This window comes from Schistocerca piceifrons, chromosome 3 (genome assembly GCF_021461385.2).
Source record: "Schistocerca piceifrons isolate TAMUIC-IGC-003096 chromosome 3, iqSchPice1.1, whole genome shotgun sequence".
Taxonomy (NCBI): domain Eukaryota; kingdom Metazoa; phylum Arthropoda; class Insecta; order Orthoptera; family Acrididae; genus Schistocerca; species Schistocerca piceifrons.
In genome coordinates, this window is record NC_060140.1 from 524,789,646 (window position 1) to 524,813,057 (window position 23,412).

Here is a 23,412-nt window from a genome sequence, read left to right on the forward strand (position 1 = left end):
TGTAAAACCGTTTATTGAAAGATAATCTGCTTTTTAACTTTGTCTTTGCCATAAAACTTTTCACTTCACATTTCTAGTATGCTTTCTCGGACTTAAGAAATTGTTAGCATGCAACAATGTTTGAAGTTAAATATTCAGTCTAGAACCTAGGGAACATTTTTAAACAGAAATTACGAATGCATTGTTATAGTGAACAGACGACACAGTGTTGTACTTCTACATTCTTGCTTGTTAATTGCACGATTACGTAACGACTATCAGGCTTACATACTTAGGACATATACTGGTACTGCTAATGAGATTTTAATGCTGCATTTTGGTTTACTTGAAGATACATTCTGGATTTAAAGTACTTTCTGTGAGATACCAGATGACACAGTGGTTATTTTATGCGACAACTACACGATTTTATCACGACGCTAATAATGAGTGACAATTTACAACGTTGCTTTTGCGGTGTATCTGTTTTATATCTGCACAGTTTTTCTGAATTATTCTGGAAAGTAAAACATGTTTTGGTAGTAACGTTTGTGGTATAGCTACAATGAGACAGCCTTTTCCGTAGCACAACAATACGTTACAGCACAGTACTTCCTTCATCACGGCAATAAGCATAATAACATATCTATACGCAAAGCAATTCACTTCGTTTATTACAAGGTAAGTACATTGACTTCAGTAGAACTTTGCTTACAGAGGACGATAACTACGACACTTCCACAGAATTATCTTACAACAAGACGCACATTTAGCGCTACAGGACACGTATTTGAGTGATTAATTTTGTACTTGAACCATTTATTTTTCAAGATTTTTGAATTACAAAGGTTTTCCGTGAAACATTTCATTCCATTGCTGTAATCTGTAACACCTGAGGGTATAACTACATTAATCCTCAGGGGGACATGCCTACTTTGTGTACCATGTGTTTGGCAAGCACAAGGAGCCCTAGCTAATATGGTATTTGCTTATACAACTTTACACATCGGTACCATATTTCTCTAACACACAAATTACACAGCTATCTCATCATTTATCTGAGAGATAAACTATTTTTACTACATCAGTGGCACATGTTTACGCAATTACACAGTTGGGTAACTTCACACTTATGAAATTGTATTTCATCTGTACTTTGTGAACTGTTCGTATTTTTTCAGACCCATTGTGATATTATGAGAACTTTGAATGATACATTTGGTATGGGATCATGATTTTTAAAGTACGTTTGTGGCAGATGACACTTTTGACATGAGCAGAGAAGTTTTTTAATTATTGGAGGAAGCTACGACGATTTTGTGAGTTGACTGAGGTGTTATGATGTTATTTTTACGACGACGATGTGTATTACACTGTTGAGGTATGTTTATGATCAATAAGCTGATGCTATATGAGGAATTTGATTATGCTATGTATTCATTATGATGAAATATTGAAGTGTCGTCGCAAGATTGACATGTCGACGAATATATATATATGTAATAAGATAAGGAGTAATGAATAGTGGTTAGGGACTGACTTGTGAAAAAGGATGTTGGAAACCAAGAATCGTACTTTAAGAGGTATGAAATGTGTGTAAATGCGTGAATGTATCACAATGCCGGCGAAAATTTTTTGGACACTGTTATATTCATAAGATTTTGTTTCTACACATTTGCAACGCAAATTCTCGACCCGTGAAATTTTATATATGAGACTGTCACTGTAGCGGAAACTGCTGTCGTAAATATTTCTGTAAGAAAGTTAAGTGACCACCTGCACGTAATGTGTTGTGGGCACCCAGCTGTGTCAGATGCCTGGAGAAAAAGCCATTGGTGTGTGCCTTTTCAGAGGCACAGGTAGAAAAAAAAGGGGGGAGGCCATTATCCTCGCTATTGACATTCCTTTGTAGAAAGCATCGCAAATACGACACACTCAAACTTGAAAACATATGATTACACTGTGGAGCTCTTAATTTATGATATTTACTGAAATGCCTAATGAAATAATGAGAAACATTTTACATTTATTGTCTTTCTAGTTGAGATAGATTCTTTTGCCTTTGGAGACGACATTTGCCCAGTGAATGACGTTTCATGCATTGCTCTATATAGGCTATATACACTGCTGGCCACCGTAAATGCAACACCCTGAAGGAAGCATCCGAATCAAGTGAAATTTACACCATGGGTTTGCAGCGATGAGATATGCTACTGATTAGAATTTCAGCGCAGACGCACATCACGCGCGCCTGTGGCGCCACCTCATAGCGCCATTTAAGGCTTGGCGATTTCGACGAGTGTACGTTCGGCACGTGTGTTTACCTTGTGGTTGTTTCACAAGACGATCAGTTATGCCTCGTAGACAACAGCAAACATCGTTTGATCAAGTATCCGAGTTCGACAGAGGAAGGATAGTGGCTTACCGAGATTTTGGATTATCATACAGAGAAATCGCTAGTCATGTTGGACGAAACCAAACAACTGTAATGCGGATATGTGACCGTTGGATGCAGGAGGGTACGACGGACCGACGTGGTTGATCGCATTCACCTCGGTGCACCAATGCACGTGCTGATAGGCAAATTGTGCGCATGGCAGTGACGGATCGCTCAGTGACATCCCGAACCATAGCACAGCACATTGCGTCTGTAACAAATCATCCAGTGTCTGCGCGTACCATTCGACGCCGTTTACAGCAGAGTGGTCTGTCCGCAAGACGTCCATTGCTTCATCTACCACTGACGCAGAACCACAGATGTCTCCATCGCCAATGGTGGGATGACAGACGGATGTGGACGGCAGAATGGAATGACGTTGTCTTTACTGACGAGGCACGCTTCTGTCTGCAGCACCACGATGGTCGGATTCGATTGTGGAGACACCGTGGAGAGAGGATGCTGGACAGCTGCATTATGCACCACCACACTGGTCTTGCACCGGGTATCATGGTATGGGGCGGTATTGGATATTACTCTCGCACGCCTCTAGTACGCATTGCCGGTACTTTAAATAGCCGGCGCTACATATCCGAGGTGCTGGAGCCAGTTGTCCTTCCGTACCTTCAGGGCTCGGCCACAGCCATATTTCAACAGGATAATGCGCGACCACACGTGGCACGCATTGTCCAAAGGTTCTTCGTCAATAACCAGATTGAATTGCTTCCCTGGCCGGCTCGCTCTCCGGATCTTTCGCCTATAGAAAACATGTGGTCCATGGTTGCTCAACGAGTGACCCAGATTACATCCCCAGCTGCCACACCAGATGATCTTTGGCAACGTGTGGAAGCTGCTTTTGCTGCTGTACCCCAGGAACACATCCAACGTCTCTTTGACTCAATGCCGAGACGTGTGGCAGCAGTGATCTTCAACAATGGCGGCTACTCTGGCTACTGATTCTGGCAGGAACCACATGTCACAGACGTCTGTAAACGTAATCATTTGATACTTGGTCAACATGTTATCTACAAAATAAATTTTGTTGCGCTACCTCTTGTCTTTCTTGGTGTTGCATTTATGGTGGCCAGCAGTGTATATTTGCTCCTTTCGTTTAGTATCTAGTTTCTAGCTGCACTGCAGCATTGGTTAAAATAAAATTTAATAGATGTACTAATATAAATATTTTATGCCTACAGATCCAGTAAAAAATAACTTTATAATGGATGCACTCCAAAAAAAAAATGAGGGAGTACAAAAAGACATTTCCCTTCAAAGGAATTGCATAAATAATTTTTTTACGATTTGGTAACTTATCTGCTAGCGTAAGTTTTTGTGATGCATCACTCTAGTGTTAAGATGTGACATAGGTATTAAACATGGCCATTTTTACTGTAATATTTTTTCTGCTTGAGCTTTGTCATGATTAGATATAAGTTATAGCATTTGCTGCTGCTGTTTGCCAGGCATAGTGTTACTGAATTTGACTTTGTATTACGCTGTTAAGCCAGTTTTACTACGGATTTTTTTTTTTTTTGTTTGCTGCACAGTGCCTTTAATTAGTTGTAATATTGCAATTGCTTTGCCAATTTGAATTTTTTTGTCATTGCTGTTCGTGTTAGTTGTTTTGTGCTGCTACATTGCCTCGTCCCTTAGTTTAGCATCTGAGCTCAGTAGATTTAAGTTAGCTTAAGAGGGGGTAGACTATATAAGAAATTAACTATGATGGATTGGAAGAAATGCATTGAGAAGCTATAAGAAAATGGTTTGGCCAAAAAAGTAGTGTACGGTGAAGAAAAACTATTTTTGAAAGAGGATATGAACAGAATACAGAAAGCATGCTTGGATAGGATTTTTTTTGGTGGAAACAAATGTTGAAATAAGAAAAAAAAGATCTACGGAATGAAGTTTTGGGTTGGACTGCAGTACCAAATGTTACACTGAAAACGAACCATGTCCTTTCCTTTTGTGTTATCTCACTATGTGTTTGTGTACCCTTGTGTATTTGTTTTCTTCCTGTCTCTGTGTACTGTTTCATAGAATTTTTTTTTCTCTTCTAATACTAAGCTACATTCACTATGATGAGGAATACTGTTATCCTCAAATATAACTGGCATTAATAATATGTTATTTACTTTGTAAAGATGTTTAGACATTATTTATTCTGTTTTGTTTTAATGCTCATGTGTGAAGTTGATGTTTCAAAATTTATTCTGATCTTTTATGTATCTACTTATCTCATAATTCCTGTAACACTGATGTATATGTTTATTTCTATTATTTTGTAAAGCCTGTGTTACTACAAATGTTTATTATTATGTTTTTAATTATGTATTTTGTACCTTTGTAATTGTATTCTTATGTTATAAAATTGTAATTGACACCATTTCATCATATCAGTAACTTGTAAGTTACATTTCACTGTACACGTTTCTGTTGGTCATAGTATATGGACAATATGTGAGAAGTAGGGACTGTTAGTGTTTCCACGTGTGTTGATAATTCAGCAAGGGACTGGTTAACAGCATTGCTAATTCTTAGGACAATTCCAAAAACTTTGTGAGTGCACAAGTGGTGGTTATGGACTTGCTACATTATCTGCAAGACTCTTCAATGGTGATTGTGCACCTGCACAGTCACAACAGATAGCTGCTGGCCATCTCTACAAGGACTACAGTGGGTCTGCATCTTTGATGACCCACTAATACCATACTCTCTACCAGGACTACAGTGGTCTGCGCTGTGATGACCTACCTACCAATATTCTTCAAAATTTCGAATGACTCTGCGGTGGGTTTGCCCTGTTGTGTCCCATTACCTGTCTGCATGTCAAGAGTCAGCACTGTCTTTCCGTTGGAAGGACAACACTACTTCTTCAAGACTGCATGGAAATCCACTACTTCCGTGTGCATTTTCTTTTACTGCTCAGACTTTGAGAAAAACACTGCAATTTTACTGTGATGAATGATCAGGACTGTCTTTATGGACTGTGAGAAAATTTTAGTTTTTGACCAACATTGTATCAATAAGTGTGTGCATTTGATATCTTTGTTATTGTAACTATGATAAATTTTTAAAATCTGTATTGGCCACTGCCCAAAACAATTTGTAAAATTTTTTGTGGGGAGCATTGGGACTATGTAAGTAGGCTGTTTATGTTTTCTTATTGGCAACGTTACGTAGCGCTCTGTATGAAAATCACTGGCTGTGCTGTGTACAGTCTGTGGCTAGTTTGTTGTTGTCTGCCATTGTAGTGTTGGGCAGCTGGATGTGAACAACGCGTAGCGTTACGCAGTTGGAGGTGAGCCGCCAGCAGTGGTGGATGTGAGGAGAGAGATGGCGGAGTTTTGAAATTTGTGATACTGGATATAATGAACTGCTATATACATTATGACTTTTGAACACTATTGAGGTAAATACATTGTTTGTTCTCTATTAAAGTCTTTCATTTGCTAACTATGCCTATCAGTAGTTAGTGCCTTCCGTAGTTTGAATCTGTTATTTAGCTGGCAGTAGTGGCGCTCGCTGTATTGCTGTAGCTTGACTAACGAAGATTTCTGTGAGGTAAGTGATTTGTGAAAGGTATAGGTTAATGTTAGTCAGGGCTATTCTTTTGTAGGGATTTTTGAAAGTCAGATTGCGTTGCGCTAAAAATATTGTGTTTCAGTTTAAACACAGTCGTGTATAATTGTTCAAAGGGGATGTTTCATACTTCTAACGAACACACGGCCATCACTGTCACCGGACACAACCAGCTTTTATAAGAAAACACAACAGACGTCCATTCTGCCGTCGAATAAGTTCTCTCTTGACACATTTGAAGTCGCAAATGGTGGTGGTTTAGGATCAGTGGAATGGATGTTTCAGGGAGTCTGGCTCTGGCTGTCCTTAAGAAACCGACTTGTAACAGTTCATAGAGTCCCTGTGGTGGCAACTACTATTCAGATTTCTGCTGCAGATGCAGTACTGATGCGCGAGAGACCATACGACGAACGCGAGATCTTTCCTCTCGGTAGTGCCATGTGGCCTTCCGGAGCCCCGTCTCCTTGCCACCGGGCACTCTCGTGACCACCGCTGCCAGCAATCATGTGCTGTGGCTACATTCCTGGAAGTCTTTCTACGATATCGCAGAAAAAACATATAGCTTCTTGTAGCCCTGTTACACGAACCTCCTTCAAACTCAGTGAAGTCAAGATAATAGCTTCGTTTTGCCCTTAAAGCCTTCTTGACTAACACTCACTTACCAAGTCCAATCTCAAAGGTAACTAACGTTCATGACCGTTACAGTGTTTATTTAAAGCAAACCTGATACGCTTCCTCATAATGGCGCCACTAGAGCCACTCTTATGTGTCTGGCCAGAATTGTGAACAGAAACCACCTCTTAGATGTAGAAAGACGCATACCAACTTTACTTTATGTCGCACAACTCCTGCTTGGTGTTGCGATTTTTTTCCGTCATTGTATTATCATCCCTCAAAGCATGTACCTTTCCTCCTGAAACTCATATAAGTGATAAACGTTTTTCCTTTTGTCATTGTGTAGGAAGTGTCAATGAGAAAAACCATTGTAATGGTTTAACGTTATGTGCACAGTTTGATGGAAATCGCTAAGTGCTCTCATTCTCCAGTAATGGATGAGTAAGGTCTGTGTAATTTACTCGCCGTGACTTAATGCTGCCTCAAGACATGGATACAGCCTCTAACTGTAATGCCTGTATTGGTGGATTAAACATTTAGTCTTGATGAGTAGATTATTATAACATCTTAAATCTTTAAATTCAATGAATAATTATTTGAAATATTGGAAATCAAATTTCTTTTGCACCCAGAAGCCATTGGATAGGTAACCTGCAACTGGGGCTGACTCACGTAAGTCGTTAATATAGATCCAGTGCTGCTCTGCTGACAGAAAAATATTTTCCTTTTTATGTTACGTAATATACCACTCAACGTCATACAGATGTGACTAAAATGGCACAACTGTTCTTCTGTTACAGTTGCTGCGTCTCCATTGGCAGCTGGAGTGCAAGTAGCTGTAGCCTACCCTGTGACACTGGTACCACGGCAACAGCTAGCAGGCGAGCAGACATCACCAGGGGTGGCCAAGCTCTAATGCTGGCAGGAGCCGCCGCGCCGCCGGACATGCTACTTCCAGCAGGACAACGCACCCCTGCCGCCATCGCAGTCGCCCCATCCGCCCACGGCTCCCGGACCACGCGGCCGGAACGCGTCATGTAAATCCGCACCAGCGCTCTGTCGTTGTAGCATGTAACGCGCCGAGTCGCTTGCAGGTAGCCACGAGTAGAGGTAGACTCATAGATCGCGCCGCGCGTCCCGCACCTCAGAGTAGACAACCGCGTCGCCGTAGGCAGTGAAGTGCGAAGCAAGTGCCGCCACTTTCCTGTCGCAAGTGCACAGTACACTACAAGAGAGTTTGCTTGCTAGGCATAGAGTCACTTTTAAGAGAAGCTACAGGCTCGTTTAGAAACTGCTGAGCAGGCCATCTCTCCCGATGAACTAACAGATACCATTAATTACAAAGTATCGCCTGCTACGTACCAACAGAGTAATCATATTCAGAAGAAATTTATCTGCTTGTCGTTGCGAAATCAGAACAGGTGCTAGCAGCAGGTTCTTGAATTGCTTGCATATGTCTGGATCGCACTAGACAATCTACATACAAACTGCATTCATAAAATAATAGTTTATGTTTATATTGGGCAGCAGGCATCTGATACGCGTCAAACTAGAAAATATCTGAGGCAGTTTAAGCCTGTCTCTACAGCTGAAGAAGAGAGTATCTTACAAAAGTGCTCTTTGGTTTGTGTAGGACCACATCAACTTTGAAATTAGTGTCGCCAGCGAAGGACAAGTTCGTATTTTGAAGTAAAACATCAGCTCCTGAAGTTGTCCAGACGCTTCTCAGGAAAGGTGCTTGGTAGTTAGCAGTACGTGACAATTAAAGGATCCGGCAGCTGAACACGAGAATCGTCGACTGCTCCCCAGAGATTCCTTACCAGCAACTGAATCACCAGTCCAACGAGTGAGTAACTGTCGAGCCACAGAGTGGACATCAACCAGAATTACCAGCTGAACATCAGTGAGCTTCTTGATCAGAAATTCACGCCATCTCAACAAGAGAGAGACTGTCTCTGACCTTAGACAGATACCAAGCAAAACTGCGAACTGGACATTCAACCACTTGACCAGCTCCTGAGTTCTCAAGAAGAGAAAGAAATCCCTGACTCCCTGATCGTGTATCAAGTATTATACACTTGTGACACCTGCTCTCCAGTTCGACCCCAGTGCGAAAAGGTATAAAGCCTCTTGACTCATAGTTAGGTGAGAGCAGCAACCAATCGGCAGGATGAGCTTCTTCAACTCGCTGCAGCAGTACGTGACGAGCAGTGTGGCCAACCTGAGCCTGTCGCCCAAGCGCTTCACGCGCGGCGGCTCGGGCAGCTCCACCGAGGGCGAGCAGGCTCCAGCCGCCGCTCCGCCGCCATCCCCACGCAGTTCCAGTGCCGGAAATGTGCAGCACGGCTTTCCCAAGGTAAGCACCACTTGCTAATCACATTTCACACGTGGCAAGCGAAACACGCTGAGGTCCATTGAAGCACAAAGTGAAGCAAAGAAACAGGAACTTTAAAATGTATTGCGTGTATAAACTTCTCCTCCTCTTACTATATTTAGAATGCTCATTTAGCAGCTGAAAATTTAAAGAAGGCCACCGGAAATTATGTACTTGGGGGTGAAGAAGTTACGTACTGATGAAGAAGTGAAGTTTGAAAGCAGTGGCAGTGTGCATATAGCTAATCCAATGATACCGTTTATATCCTGGCAAAATGCAGAGTATTAACTTCTGATAACAGTCACGTTGGTTAAGCTACACCTCCAGCTAAATAGTTTCTCCATGTTCTGTTACGTAACATTTTCCTACACAGTCTGTGTAATCTCACTAAATAACTACACCCAGATTGAAGACAGGCATCTGACTAAGTCGATTCTCACGTTTGTGCACGGGAAAGTTCTTCCGAAAAGTTTCTAAGTTATTCGCACAGAGAGAGCAATTTTATCAATCCCTGACTACAGACTTCCGAAATACACACCGGCACGTAGGAGAGCTCGAAACTCGCAACCTGCACCCCACCAGGGCTACCAACTGACTCCTCTACTTCTCAAATCGTAACCACTCCAACAAACTATTCCCATTGTGAAATATATTCGCAAATTGCGAGTGCGACCCTACATCATCTGTGTGGCTTAAGACAAACACACACAAATTTGTTAAATGGCTCTGAGCACTGACTTAACATCTAGGGTCATCAGTCCCTTAGACTTATAACTACTTAAACCTAACTAACCTAAGGACATAACCCACATCCATGCCCGAAGCAGGATTCGAACCTGCAACCGTAGCAGCAGCGCGGTTCCGGACTGAGGCGCCTAGAACCGCTCGGCCACAAAGGCCGGCTTAAAAATTTGTAACCGACCGGGACTAGACACAGGATTTTCCGCTTATCCCGATTAGTCGCCTTAACCACTTCAGATATCCGTGCACGTCTCCTGGACCGGTTCAAATTTTCATACGTCCTATAGCGCTCACCCACCGTGCCGACCGGTGTGGCCGTGCGGTTCTAGGCGCTTCAGTCTGGAACCGCGTGACCGCTACGGTCGCAGGTTCGAATCCTGCCTCGATCATGGATGTGTGTGATGTCCTTACGTTAGTTAGGTTTAAGCAGTTCTAAGTTCTAGTGGACTGATGACCACAGATGTTAAGTCTCATAGTGCTCAGAGCCATCACCCACCGTCCCTGTGTTTCCCGCATAAGGAGGACAATGTTCTTCTCATCAATTTGCCTCACTTTGGCATGAAATATAGTTAGTGCAGAGTCTGTATTTGACAGTGTTTGTATAATTCGATTGAAATGTCATTCACGAATGGATAAGGTGACCGCTCACGGTAAGTGGAAAACCCGATTAGAGTCCCAGTCCGCCACAAATTTTCATGTGTCTGTAGTAAACCATATAGCACATGCAATATCGTATTCGTAATTTGCACACACATTTCATAATTTATTACGGCTCTAGATGGTCAGCAGTGTCTGTTCCTTAAGATATGCATGCTTCTCTGAAGGACATTTCCATTGAACTATACGGACACCATCAAACACAGACACTGCACTAACTGTTAATGACTTTAACGTCCAGGCCTTTAGGCCAGGCCAACCAGCCTCCAGAGGAGAAAGAAGGTATTTCGATTGGACATTTCATGTTAACGTTTACAGTAGGGGCTACTGGCTGCCAACACTTTCAGTAGTTTTTAGCTATGGATTCTTCCGTAGCTTCTTGATACAACATTTCCATATTGAGGGTTGAATAACACTTAGGCGGTTTTTTGTTCTACTGACTTTTATTTGTATGAACTAGTTTTCCGCTTATCAGGCCCTCTTAAAATATCTACTGGCTATTGTTTACAAGGAGCTTGTGTTCTTGCAAAACAAACATTCTGGACTAAGACAAAACGCACTTAAATATCATCTTTAGTTGTGGCATTGTCTTTGGAATCGTCAAACGGATCTTTTGACTTTTTGTTCTGTAAAACAGTTCTATAACATAATAAATCACATTTTATGGTTTGTCAATACCATGAATGGCAACAATCAGAATTATTTAAAATACATGTTATAACAAAATTACAGTTATTCTTTTGGTATTTGTTGTGAACAGTTGACTGGACACAAATTGTTGTTTGTACAACAGCGATGTTTTTTTTGGGGTTATATTTTGTTATTAGAAAAATTGTGCATTAATAAATACCAACTATTACACTACTGTGTCTGTTGTTGTGGGCTTTCTGTAAATTTTGAAAGTATGTGTATTTGTGGTGATATCTATGTTAAGGTCTAAAAACAGTAATACCCTTACGTTCACAACGCCCAATTACACACAACCATGCAGCCTTCAATTCCATGGCGCATCGCCTCACATCCATACCAATGCCAAAACAAAATTTACAAACAGAAGTAGAAGTAGTAGTATTGCGTATAACAATGGCTATAGCCCTGAATTAGTTGACAAAATCCTGCACAAGAAACAAAGAAGGTAAATCTTGCCCTACATTTATGCCCCCTCTGCAATAACAACCACACCAGAAACCAACCTGTATCTAGGTAAGCTATCAGACAAACTAACCAAAACACTGAAATCCCAAACCTATAAAACATCATTTTATGTAAAAGGCACTACAGCTAATCTCCTATTCAACAGCAAGGACAAAACTGATAAACTAAGCAACAATGGGGTCTACAAAATAACTTGCACTGACTGCAATAAAATGTACATTGGTCAAACGGCCCGGGCCATACCAACAAGGTTGACTGAACATGAACGCAGCTGGAGATTAAATAAATCAGACCCCACCTTTGCTGAACATGTGCTCAAAGAAGGACACAAATAACTAAGACACACAGAAGTGATACATATAGCCAACAAAGGCAGAAAACTCAACCTACTAGAAGCATTTGAAATTAACAAACACATAGACCTAATTCCCCAGCTGGTTCTAAATGACCAATTGCAACTGAGCACATCACCACTCTTAAACTTTACACAATACGGTAAACCTGCTACTGACCACAAAGTGTCCCAATAGTAAACAAATTCACTCCCCAATGTAATGTAATATGCCTTATGTCTTTACATTCCTAACTGTAACTCAACTGTAACACAGAAATATTTGGTATTTATTAACGAACAATTTTTCTAATAACAAAATGTAACCCCCAAAAAAAGCGTCGCTGTTGGTACTGACAAACCATAAAATGTGATTTATTATGTTAAAGAACAGTTTTACAGAACAAAAAGTCAGAAGTCCCGTTTGACAATTCCGAAGACAATACCACAACTAAAGATCGTATGTTAGTGAGTTTTATCTTAGTCCAGAATGTTTGGTTCGCAAGATCACAAGCTCCTTGTAAACAACAGCCAGTAGATATCTGAAGATGGCCTAATAAGCCGAAAACTAGTGAAACGTCCCCTTTGATAAATTATACATGACTGTCCTTAACCTGACACACAATATTTTTAGCGCAACGCAATCTGACTTTCAAAAATCCCTACAAAAGAATGGCCCTGACTAACATTAACCTATACGTTTCACAAATCACTTACCTCACAAAAATCTAGGTTACTCGAACTACTGCAATACAGCGAGCACCACTACTGCCAGCTAAATAAAAGATTCAAACTACGGAAGGCACTAACTACTGATAGGGATAGTTAGCAAATGAAAGATATTAATAGAGAACAAACAATGTATTTACCTTAATATCATCATACATATATATATATACCAGTTCATGACAAATTTCAAAACTCCGCCATCTCTCTCCCCACATCCACCACTGCTGGCGGCTCACCTCCAACTGCGCAACGCTACGCGCTGTTCACATCCAGCTGCCGCTGCCCAACACTACAATGGCAGACAACAATGCAAACTAGCCACAGACTGCACACAGCACAGCCAGTGATTTTTATACGGAGGTGGTGTTACCAATAAAAAAACCTAAACAGCCTACTTACACTAGTTCATACAAATAAAAGTCAGTAGAACAAAAAACCGCTTAGTATTATTCAAGTTTCAGTAGTTTCTTCTCAGACGGTATTAAGCCATGCGGTGGAAACCACACTTCTTTGAAAAGCACCTTGTCGGGTCAGACTATCTCACTGTAGCCCGATTAGAGGAGCCCCGCCCTATTACTCCAGGCTGGAGAACAGCCGCAGTCCCGCGGAAACCGGAAGACCGGGGCTTCCGTTCAATTTAACGACCAGCATTCGCCGACGAGCTAGACCAGGAATTATCGCTGTTTGTCACATAGTTTCAACCCAACAATACTTCAGTACGCATTCGTCCTGATAATTGTCTTTAGAACAGTAGTTTCATCTGGTTATCGTCATTCTGGAATATTTTCCAGGAAATTTACTTAATCTTAAATCAAATACAGTTTCGGACAAGTACTATCTCTTATCGTGCATGAGCTGTTATTAAACTCTTGAGCAACTAAACTACTCGCATGTTTCGTTCATAGCTTCTCCTTCCATTATTTTTCGCAATAAATTATAATACACTTTTCCTTTTTGGACAAGTCACAGAAATTTAAAACTTAACCACATTCGTTTGACTATTTCCTAAAAGAGATGGCAGATCGGCCGGCAAGTCAGCTGGGCGTCGCTGGACAGAAAATAAACCTGGACGCCACAAGCACCACACACTGGAGGGTCCTCTCGCCGGAGCAGGAAGCCATGCGCCATAGGACTGTGTCCTATCCGAAGCCGAGTGTGGAGAAACTCGTCCCTTCTATAGGGCTGGGAGGAAGTGCACCGCACTTGCATTGTGGACTTGACTAAATGCCTTAAGTGTAAGAAGAATAATTTTCTCTATACCTCTTTTCACTCAGTATTCATTCTAGCTCCCATCGCGCCACGCTTCCATTCCTGCTCTTCGGCTCTTTTCCCTCAGACTCGAACTGAATATTTAAAACCACACTTGCACTCATATAGAAAAACTTGTCTCCCAAAGATCTTGTCACGCTGGTCGACATGGTAATTTTACTCATGGCAGCCATTTGAAACTGGCAGCGTTGTACTGCAGGCACCAGGCAACGTTTGTTTAATAATCTTCTTTAGGTAGCGTTCCACAGGTAATAGGAAATACGTTTTTATGTATACCGCTACAAAGCTGCTAAAATTTTTATTATTCTGGTGGATGTAATGTTTTTCTGCTAGAAAACAAAATCTATTGATTAGGTATCTCCGCTGATTCGTATCTGTGCAGGCGATCCCTATCAGAAATGATAAAATATTTTAGATCCTAAAATATCAGAAAAAACAGGAAATGATTAAGCAATAATACAGGACAGTAGAGAAGACTTCCAGTTTGCAGTACATCGGCTAAAACAAATATTTACAAAACTGATTGCATTAGACGAGGGCTTCAGAGGATGCATGCTTAGCGAACAGACGGTAACCACAGAACTGCGATCAGTGTGCACTATACTCGCACCTTAGTTTCAGGAAGTGCAGTGGAGAGTCGTGTTGAGTGCTATGTAAAGTAGAAAATCGATCCTGAGGAGAATATTGCAAAAATATGTAGTGTCTTAATATTCCCTGTCGTCTTGCAGACAAATTAGTTCCAGCAGCAGATCATCACATATTGGCTACTGAAAGTTTTATTTTGCAACTCAGTTGTGCTACGAGTCCGGATTTTTTCCCAACACGATAAAACAGTAAATTCCATAAGAAATTTTCATTTTCTACACGTTTTCAGTGACGCTTAGAATGTCACGTTTTGAAACTACGAAATTCTTAACACTGCAGATCAAAGTTGCGAAGACCTTGCTGAGTTACCGCTGCTACTATTAGATGGTAACACTGTCAAAACTGACGCTCCCGCTACGTCACAGTTCTCCCGTGTTGTCGCATCACGTGGTGCGCTCGCATCTTCTTGACTCCCCACGACACCGCAACAGCTCTGCTCGCGACCAAGAGCCTGAGCAGATGCTAGTGCTCACGCTCAGAATCAGCAAGTTGTTAGACCCTACATTAAACGAAAGCCCTAGCTTTTCGGGGCGAACACCCAGTACCGTCGAAACAGCAATTAACAACAAAGTAACTGTAGAGATATGGTAGTTTAAATATCCGGTCTGCGACGCGAGTTGTGGTTATGAGAAAAGATGCACAAATTTCAATTCAGTGGAACGATTTACTGGCCATCGGGGATCAGTTCGAAGCAGGACTCATCACGGAAGACAATTATACTCCAGTCAGTGAGATTCCAGACTGAAGGCGTGACTGAAGACGTGTCTGAAGACGCCGGGGACAGTGGAGGGGTTCCAACCCGCCGTAAGGCCCCGCAACCAGGGTTGACTTTTGGTTATGGTCCTCGGCACCCTTAGAGCACAGCAATACGTCGACGATATTCATCGCCCCTTTTGTTGCCCTTCATGGGAAGCCACCCTGGACTTACATTTCGGCACGATAATGCCTGATCCCACAGAGGGAGTGTTTCTACTGATAGTCTTCGTACTTGCCAAAGTCTACTTCGGCCAGCACACTCGCCAGCTGTCTCCCAACGAGAACTTTTGGAACAATATGGGTAGGGTCCTACAGCAATCTCAGGGAGCTAAATGGACAGAATTTGGCCCTATGTCCCAATGGATGATACGAAGTAAGTCTGTGAATGCCAAGCCGAATAACTGCTTGCATAAAGGCCAAAGGTGGACCATCGCGTTTTTGGCTTGTTCAATTTGTGAAGCTCTTTCTCTTGAATAAATCATCCAATTTTTATGAAATTGTAATCGTTTGTTTGTCTGTACACGTAAATCACATCTACCGATGTCTATCCCATTCGGATAATTCCATCGTGATCTATTTAGAAGAATTACTAGAACTTAATTTACAAAATTCTGTATTAAAACTTCACACATTATTATAAAAATATTGAATATAAATATTCAGGCGTGAAATACTAGATTCTTATGGATACAATTTTCTTTTCAATTTTTCTTTATTTAAACAAAGACTTCGATACCGATGGTATCATAAGATTCCTAACATAGCACTGGCTTTATTACAACTATGGCGGACCGTAAGTCCAAATGGAATTAATTTTAAATTATTTATTACACCTTACATGATGACCCTCTCCTAGTTTTGATAAATATCAGACTGGTACTTCGTAATGTAACAGCAGATGTTAAATGCACTTGCCGAGAAACTCAGTCTGTACGCTCATGAACAAATAAACTTTCACGTACACTAGCTTTCGTATTTCTGTCTGGGATACATCGTTCCAGAATTCAATTACAATCAGTTTCCAAACAATATCCTCATTTTCGCCCAAGGTGTACAGAATGTTTCCCTTGATTGTAAGATAAATGAAGAAACTTGAAATCTCTCCTAAATATTCCCAACGTGGATCTCTTTTGCTCCATTACCACCTCGCCTGGTATCTGGCCTTAAAAGTGCCAGATTATTCATAGCAGCAAGCCGTCCTAAGTCTCGGAATAGATAATTAGAAGAATTAAAAATAGAAGCATTTGCATTAATGGTGTAACACCTTCCATTTCTGTCACTGTGTGATGGAGTAGAAAGTATCTTAGAACAAAATTTCTGAGAAAGAATTGTGTATGTGTGTGTGTGTGTGTGTGAGAGAGAGAGAGAGAGAGAGAGAGAGAGAGAGAGAAGGGAAAAGTGGGAAGTCCAGACGGATTCAAATGGTATTTTTATACAAAAAACTTAGAAAGTTATTAAGAAGTGAAAAGATTGAAATCTTCTGCATGAGTATAAACTGACTTCGTGATCTATGCAATCCTGTATTTTCTGTTTTTCTAAGAGTAATAGTTGTTTCGGACAGACATGTGTGTTATATGTTGATAAAAAAGTAAGCCCACAGATGTGGAATGGGCAAATAATATTGTGTATTCGTACGACAAATCTTATTTTTAAAGTTCACGTAAGAAGATGAAGTGGAATACAAACTATTCTTACAGGTAATAAGCAGAAGTAATTAACTTCATGGCCTCCACTACCGCCTCATGTATACAGTCTATGGCTAAAGCGAGAACCATACCAGTGTAAGGTATATTTATTTTGTCAGTTTCTAGGTGATTTCATCATATTATTCACTGTAAATAATAGTTCTGCAATAAAACGGGTACTACAGAAGAACAATTTCAGCTATGACAGATCTGAAAATCACAGTAACCATCCAACAGACCATCTCAATATGCATAAAGTTATTCTAGCTTTATTTCACATCTGCAGAATTCTTGTCCCTGGTATATAAAGATATGGATAATAACATAACGTCACATCGAAAAGTGTAAGTTCTAACTCTATTTTGCATGCAGACTGAAGTAACACACTGAGTCAGCTCTTCCCATATTTCTTACCCCACCATGCACTAATATTTTTAATCCTTGTATCTGTTGATGAACGAATGTTTAAGAATGTTCTAAAACGTTTGTTACGAATATGCATAGTTCTCTGGCCTTCGCTTATTCGTCAGTTACGATTGGGAACAACCCTTGTGCTCAGACTTCTCTCTCTCTCTCTCTCTCTCTCTCTCTCTCTCTCTCTCTCTCTTTCTCTCTGAGGTTGCGTTGTGTTGTTTGCGGGAGGAGACCAAACAGCGAGGTCATCGGCGTTTCGGATTACGGACGGATGGAGAAGGAAGCCGGCCGTGCCCTTTCAAAGGATCCATCCCGGCATTTGCCTGGAGTGATTTAGGGAAATCACGGAAAACCAAAATTAAAGCGGGATAGAACCGTCGTTCTCCCGAATGCGAGTCCAGTGTGCTAACAACTGCACCACCTCGCTCGGTTGCTCAGACTTCGAAATGGATTTTTTTTAAGTACATGGAAGGAAATTAGATGAAGAATTTTGGAGAATTTGTTCTGTAGTAACGAGTGTAGTAATAGTCACGTAACAATGATTAAACTTACCAGTGTATTTATACGTTTTAACATGCATTCAGTTTCGGACAGCCAAATACGCTTCCTCTGATATAGGCAACAAGCGCTTGTATCTTAGGACACCAACCAACAGGACCTAGAGGAAGGGCTGGGGAAAACTATTGAACATCATTTGTTGCCAAGTACTCTTTACTGGTAAAACAATTTCTGATTCAACAATAATTTAAGTTACTATTGGTTTTTCCGTCTTAACATTATTGCAATTTAATTAAAAAGAATATTACAATAGATGCGTTTCGCTTTCATTTATGAAGCATCTTTAGTGGTTATTCTGAAAATCTTCCACAACAGCTGTTAAAATCAGTTGTAATTGGTTTTCCATTATAAGTTTACTGCTATTTAATTAAAGATGGCCATCAAACGATTATGGACGATTGGTCAGGCATTTCCAAGTGGCCTCTCATGAGGTTTAAAAGAATACATCTCAACCGGGATAAATCTGTCCAACATAATGTTTAATAGCATTTGCAGATAAAATAATGTTATACTGAAATATATTGATGTTTATGTTAAATCTAAAATAACCAAAAATATACAAACACATGTATCCAATTTGTAGAATAACCACGGAAGATGCTTTATAAATAAAAGAGAAACAGGTCTAGTCTAAAATTCTCTTTAATTAAATTGCAGTAAGCTTAAGACGAAAAAACAATAATAGCTCATTTTAACAGCTGCTGCTGCGGTAACATATTAATAATTTACGTTGAAAGTCGTGCCAAAGCACACCATAACCTAAAAATTACAATAGAGTAAGAGGTTGAAACCTCAGCCAGACAGCTGCACACAAATGTTTATTAACCCTTGACCCTTTCGATTTTTGTAAAAATATCTTCTTCAGAAGCAATGACCTTATTACATCACATAATGGCACAATAGATTAGATTAAGCCATGGTCAAGGGCTAATAAATCTTTATTAGCAACTGGTTGGCTGATTTTTCAACCTCTTCAGATTTTTTTTTTTTTTTTTTTTTTTTTTTTTTTTTTTTTTTTTTTTTTTTTTTGTCATCAGTCTACTGACTGGTTTGATGCGGCCCGCCGCGAATTCCTTTCCTGTGCTAACCTCTTCGTCTCAGAGTAGCACTTGCAACCTACGTCCTCAATTATTTTCTTGACATATTCCAATCTCTGTCTTTCTCTACAGTTTTTGCCCTCTACAGCTCCCTCTAGTACCACGGAAGTCATTCCCTCATGTCTTAGCAGATGTCCTATCATCCTGTCCCTTCTCATTATCAGTGTTTTCCACATATTCCTTTCCTCTCCGATTCTGCATAGAACCTCTTCATTCCTTACCTTATCAGTCCACCTAATTTTCAACATTCGTCTATAGCACCACATCTCAAATGCTTCGATTCTCTTCTGTTCCGGTTTTCCCACAGTTCATGTTTCACTACCATACAATGCTGTACTCCAGACGTACATCCTCAGAAATTTCTTCTTCAAATTAAGGCCGGTATTTGATATTAGTGTTCTCTTGGCCATAAATGCCTTTTTTGCCATAGCGAGTCTGCTTTTGATGTCCTCCTTCCTCCGTCCGTCACTGGTTATTTTACTGCCTAGGTAGCAGAATTCCTTAACTTCATTGACTTCGTGACCATCAATCCTGATGTTAAGTTTCTCGCTGTTCTCATTTCTACTTCAGATTTACACAATTACTATTCCGCAGCCATGTTTAAGATTTTACAATAGAGTAATAACGCCGCCACACGTCAGCTCAGGGCACAAACCCGCAGACGAAACAACAGACCCCAGACGTAGATCACGGGACCCAGTTCCCCGGAGACAAGAAGCCGAGAGAGGGTAGGTAGCGCACTACAACATATACAGCATAGCTCGATTAAGCAGTAAACAGGTGAAATAAAACCTAAGTCTTTGTCTCGGCTCTAAAGGGAATCCAATAACAAATATTAAGTTAAGATTAAAGTGACGCTGAATGTTAACTCGCCTCACGGTGCTGCTTAATGTTAATAGGTTTGAGCGAGGTACATACTTAAACCCGGAATTGCTACCGGCCAAGGATAAAAATTATTAGTATCTCAAGTATAGATAAACATCACCCCAATCTTAATGAATGCAGAAATAGCCTTCAAGTAAGTGTCCATAAAACAAGGTATACAAATGGACCTTTATTAGCTTAATGATGAAACCAGAAGCTTCCAGAACCTAAACTGTCCCCATGGGATTATTTTTAACACTGTTTTACATATAAGTTAACAGAGGAAAGCATCATATAAGAAATTCCACTTATTTTTCCTAAACGTTGTTGAGGTATATGAGGAAGAAAAATGTACTGGCAGCAAGAAACTAATTAGTGTCGCTAAATAAAGTGAATCCCTTTTCTTAAGAGCAACATAGTGATAAAATGTGACTTAGAATCGAGCACAAAACTCTAGCTTTTCAAAATCAAGTTGAATGGGGAATGAAGGAGGACAGCATAAATAAAACAATCGAAAAACCAGGAGGAAAGGCAGGACCAGGTGGTTTCAGACACAACCAATAGCAGGCAAAGGAGACAAATCTCACCAGAGCATGCAAATGACCTACATAAACATATGAAGCGGAACAGGACTCTTTCGTCGACCAAGGAACCCGAACAAGGGTTTTATTCAGTGCCCAGAAAAATCCTGTGGTGAAGGTGTTCCGGTCGTCTGGTGCGGAAGGGGGCAAGAGCGATGGCCTTGGCCAAATTGCGACAAACTCTCTGGAAGGAAACCGGGTACGGCACGAACAAGTACAGCCAGAACAGGACTAGGCTAGCCCAGCACAGCACGTCAACAGCCCCTCCGTCCTGCACAGAGAACGCCAACCGCCAACGCTCACACCAGAAAAACGGTGCTCCCGCAGTGCTGACCATCCACTTCTTCTCTTCCGCCAGAGGGAGTACCAAAGGCCCTCTGACTGGCAAAGAGCATGCCGAACTTGCCAGGCGAGAGCTGTTGATCTCGGCGCTCGACTCATTCTCAATATCGGAAGTTGATATTTTGGTGGGACGATCTTTTGCCCTATAACACGGAGTTTCATATCCGGGAGCTTGCTATTGAATAGATATAATACTCTCTAACCCCCCATGAGTTCCAAATCGACTAAAGTCCCAGAGATAGTAATTGGTGTCAGTTCTATGTCCTATCGCCAAGAAGACGGGAATCTGAATACCGATCAGGGATTGAACTCTACTAAATGCTTCGTAGTATCTTTCTCTTACAGGGTGCATGATATTAGTTACCACATAAGGAGGGATGAAGTAGTGATGTGCACGTTAGGGAAAATTGTAACTAACTAAACTGACGTTTACAGAATTCTTATTCAGGAAGTGGAGCGTAATCTTGGACTTCATAAAGCATGTAACACGTATAAAATCTTGACGCAATGCATTCGTATGAGCAAATTGTATTAATCATCATAATCGTCATTATTCAGGAGGGATTGGGCTGTGTCAAGTACAAAACATCGACGCACATGTTAACCGCACATTTTTACTAGATTCCTGAGCAAAGGATGTTGGAAGCGGAAGCTTGCGATCGGCTCGAAGCATATTCACTGCTGAGACCGGCCGGTGTGGCCGTGCGGTTCTAGGCGCTTCAGTGTGGAGCCGCGTGACCGCTTCTGTCGCAGGTTCGAATTCTGCCTCGGGCATGGATCTGTGTGATGTCCTTAGGTTAGTTAGGTTTAAGGAGTTCTAAGTTCTAGGGGACTGATGACCACAGATGTTAAGTCCCATAGTGCTCAGAGCCATTTGAACCATTTTTTGACTGCTGAGATAAGCCCCTCCTCCTTTTCCCAGGGCAGCCAGCTTGTATCTTATAAAAGAAACGAACATGTAACGGATTAATGCGTCGCAGAAGGGACACGAAAGTTCATGGACAGTCGCTAGAATGACCAGCTCAATTTTATAAGTAATATCAACAATCATTAATAAGAATAACAACGAAGACGCATCAACACTACATTCACAACCGCTACTTATTGTCGCTGTGCACAGTGCTATTACGTGCCTAAGGTTGGCAACGAGTGTAAACATTTCGGAGCGGCACATGGTCAGTCGACTTCTATCGATCACAGCTCACGTATAAGTCTGCCCTCTGTATGCTCACCCGCAAAGACTCAAACATTCACAGAGCAACCGAAGATATAGTTCACCATTCTGTAGCAGAACTTGAGTTTACAAAACTGGCTTGTCCCTAGCAGCAGAAAGAAATACGAAACGAATTGGAAACACCTTGCTATCATGGCCGAGGAAAGAGCAAGTCGGGCCCCGTTAGAATTTAGTTGAAGGATAGAAAAATTAACACTCGTGATATCCCCGGAATGTTTCCAACAAATAACTTTAATCATTTTTCTTTCCTTTGGAACCACAGTCCTATGAAACTTACGGATAGATATCAACGCCATTTGGCTGTATAATATTCTTTATTACACGATACAGGTTTCGGTAATAGACCAGTTCAAACTGTAACAACTGGAATAAATGAGTACATAATAAAAGTACAAATAGCAGAAAAGTAGAACAAAAATGTAATCAATGCATAGATTAAATGATTTGTTTCTTTACTTTCACCACAAAAATGATCTAACTTGAACTTGGACGCATGAGCTGTTAAGCTAATTGTGCGATAATTTTCGCACTTGTCAGTTCTTGCAGTCATCGGAATTATGTGGATGATTTTTTTCCAATAATCAGATGGTATGTCGCCAGTCTCATACATTCTCCACACCAACGTGAACAGTCGTTTTGTTGCCATTTCTCCCAATGATTTTAGAAATTCCTTATTTGGTCTTAACTGTTCCAAATCTCTCTTAAATTCTGATTCTACTATTGAATCCCCTATCTCTTCTAAATCGACTCCTAATTCTTCTTCTATCACATCAGATGAATCTTTTCCCTCGTAGAGGCCTTCACTGTACCATTTCCACTTATATGCTCTCTCCTCTGCACTTAACAGCGGAATTCCCGTTGCACTCTTAATGTTACCACAATTGCTTCTATTTTCACCGAAGGTTTTTTGGCTTTGCTATATGCTGAGTCAGGTCTTCCAATAGTCATTTATTTTAGGATTTCTTCACATTTTTCATGCAGTCATTTCCTCCTAGTTTCCCTGCACTTTCTACTTATTTCATTCCTCATCGACTTGTACTTCTGTACTCCTGAATTTCCCTGAACATATTTGTACTTCTTTCTTTTGTCTATTACCTGAAGTATGTCTTCTGTTACCCATGGTTTCTTCGCAGTTACCTTCTTTGTACCTATATTATCTTTCCTACTTGTGTGATTGCCCTTTTTAAAGAAGTCATTTCCTAGTCAACTGTAATGCCTACTGAGCTAATCCTTATTGCTGTATCTATAGCCGTAGGGAACTTCAAGTGTATCTCGCCATTCCTTAGTACTTCTGCCTCGTTCATCACTACAACCGTCTTAGCAAAATGTATGTTTGGTACATGGTGCATAATGTAAAATAAATGGTTATA

The 23,412-nt window shown here is 40.8% G+C and overlaps 1 protein-coding gene across 1 annotated transcript in view; it reads left to right on the top strand.

Annotated features, from left to right (window-relative positions):
- The first annotated feature begins 8,780 nt into the window (after window positions 1-8,780).
- Window positions 8,781-23,412, top strand: part of LOC124788795 (wiskott-Aldrich syndrome protein family member 2-like) — a 122,097-nt gene continuing 107,465 nt past the window's right edge. Inside the window, exon 1 of the mRNA XM_047256077.1 lies at window positions 8,781-8,966. Coding sequence (XP_047112033.1) covers window positions 8,781-8,966 — 186 coding nt within the window. The remainder of the gene's footprint in view (window positions 8,967-23,412) is intronic.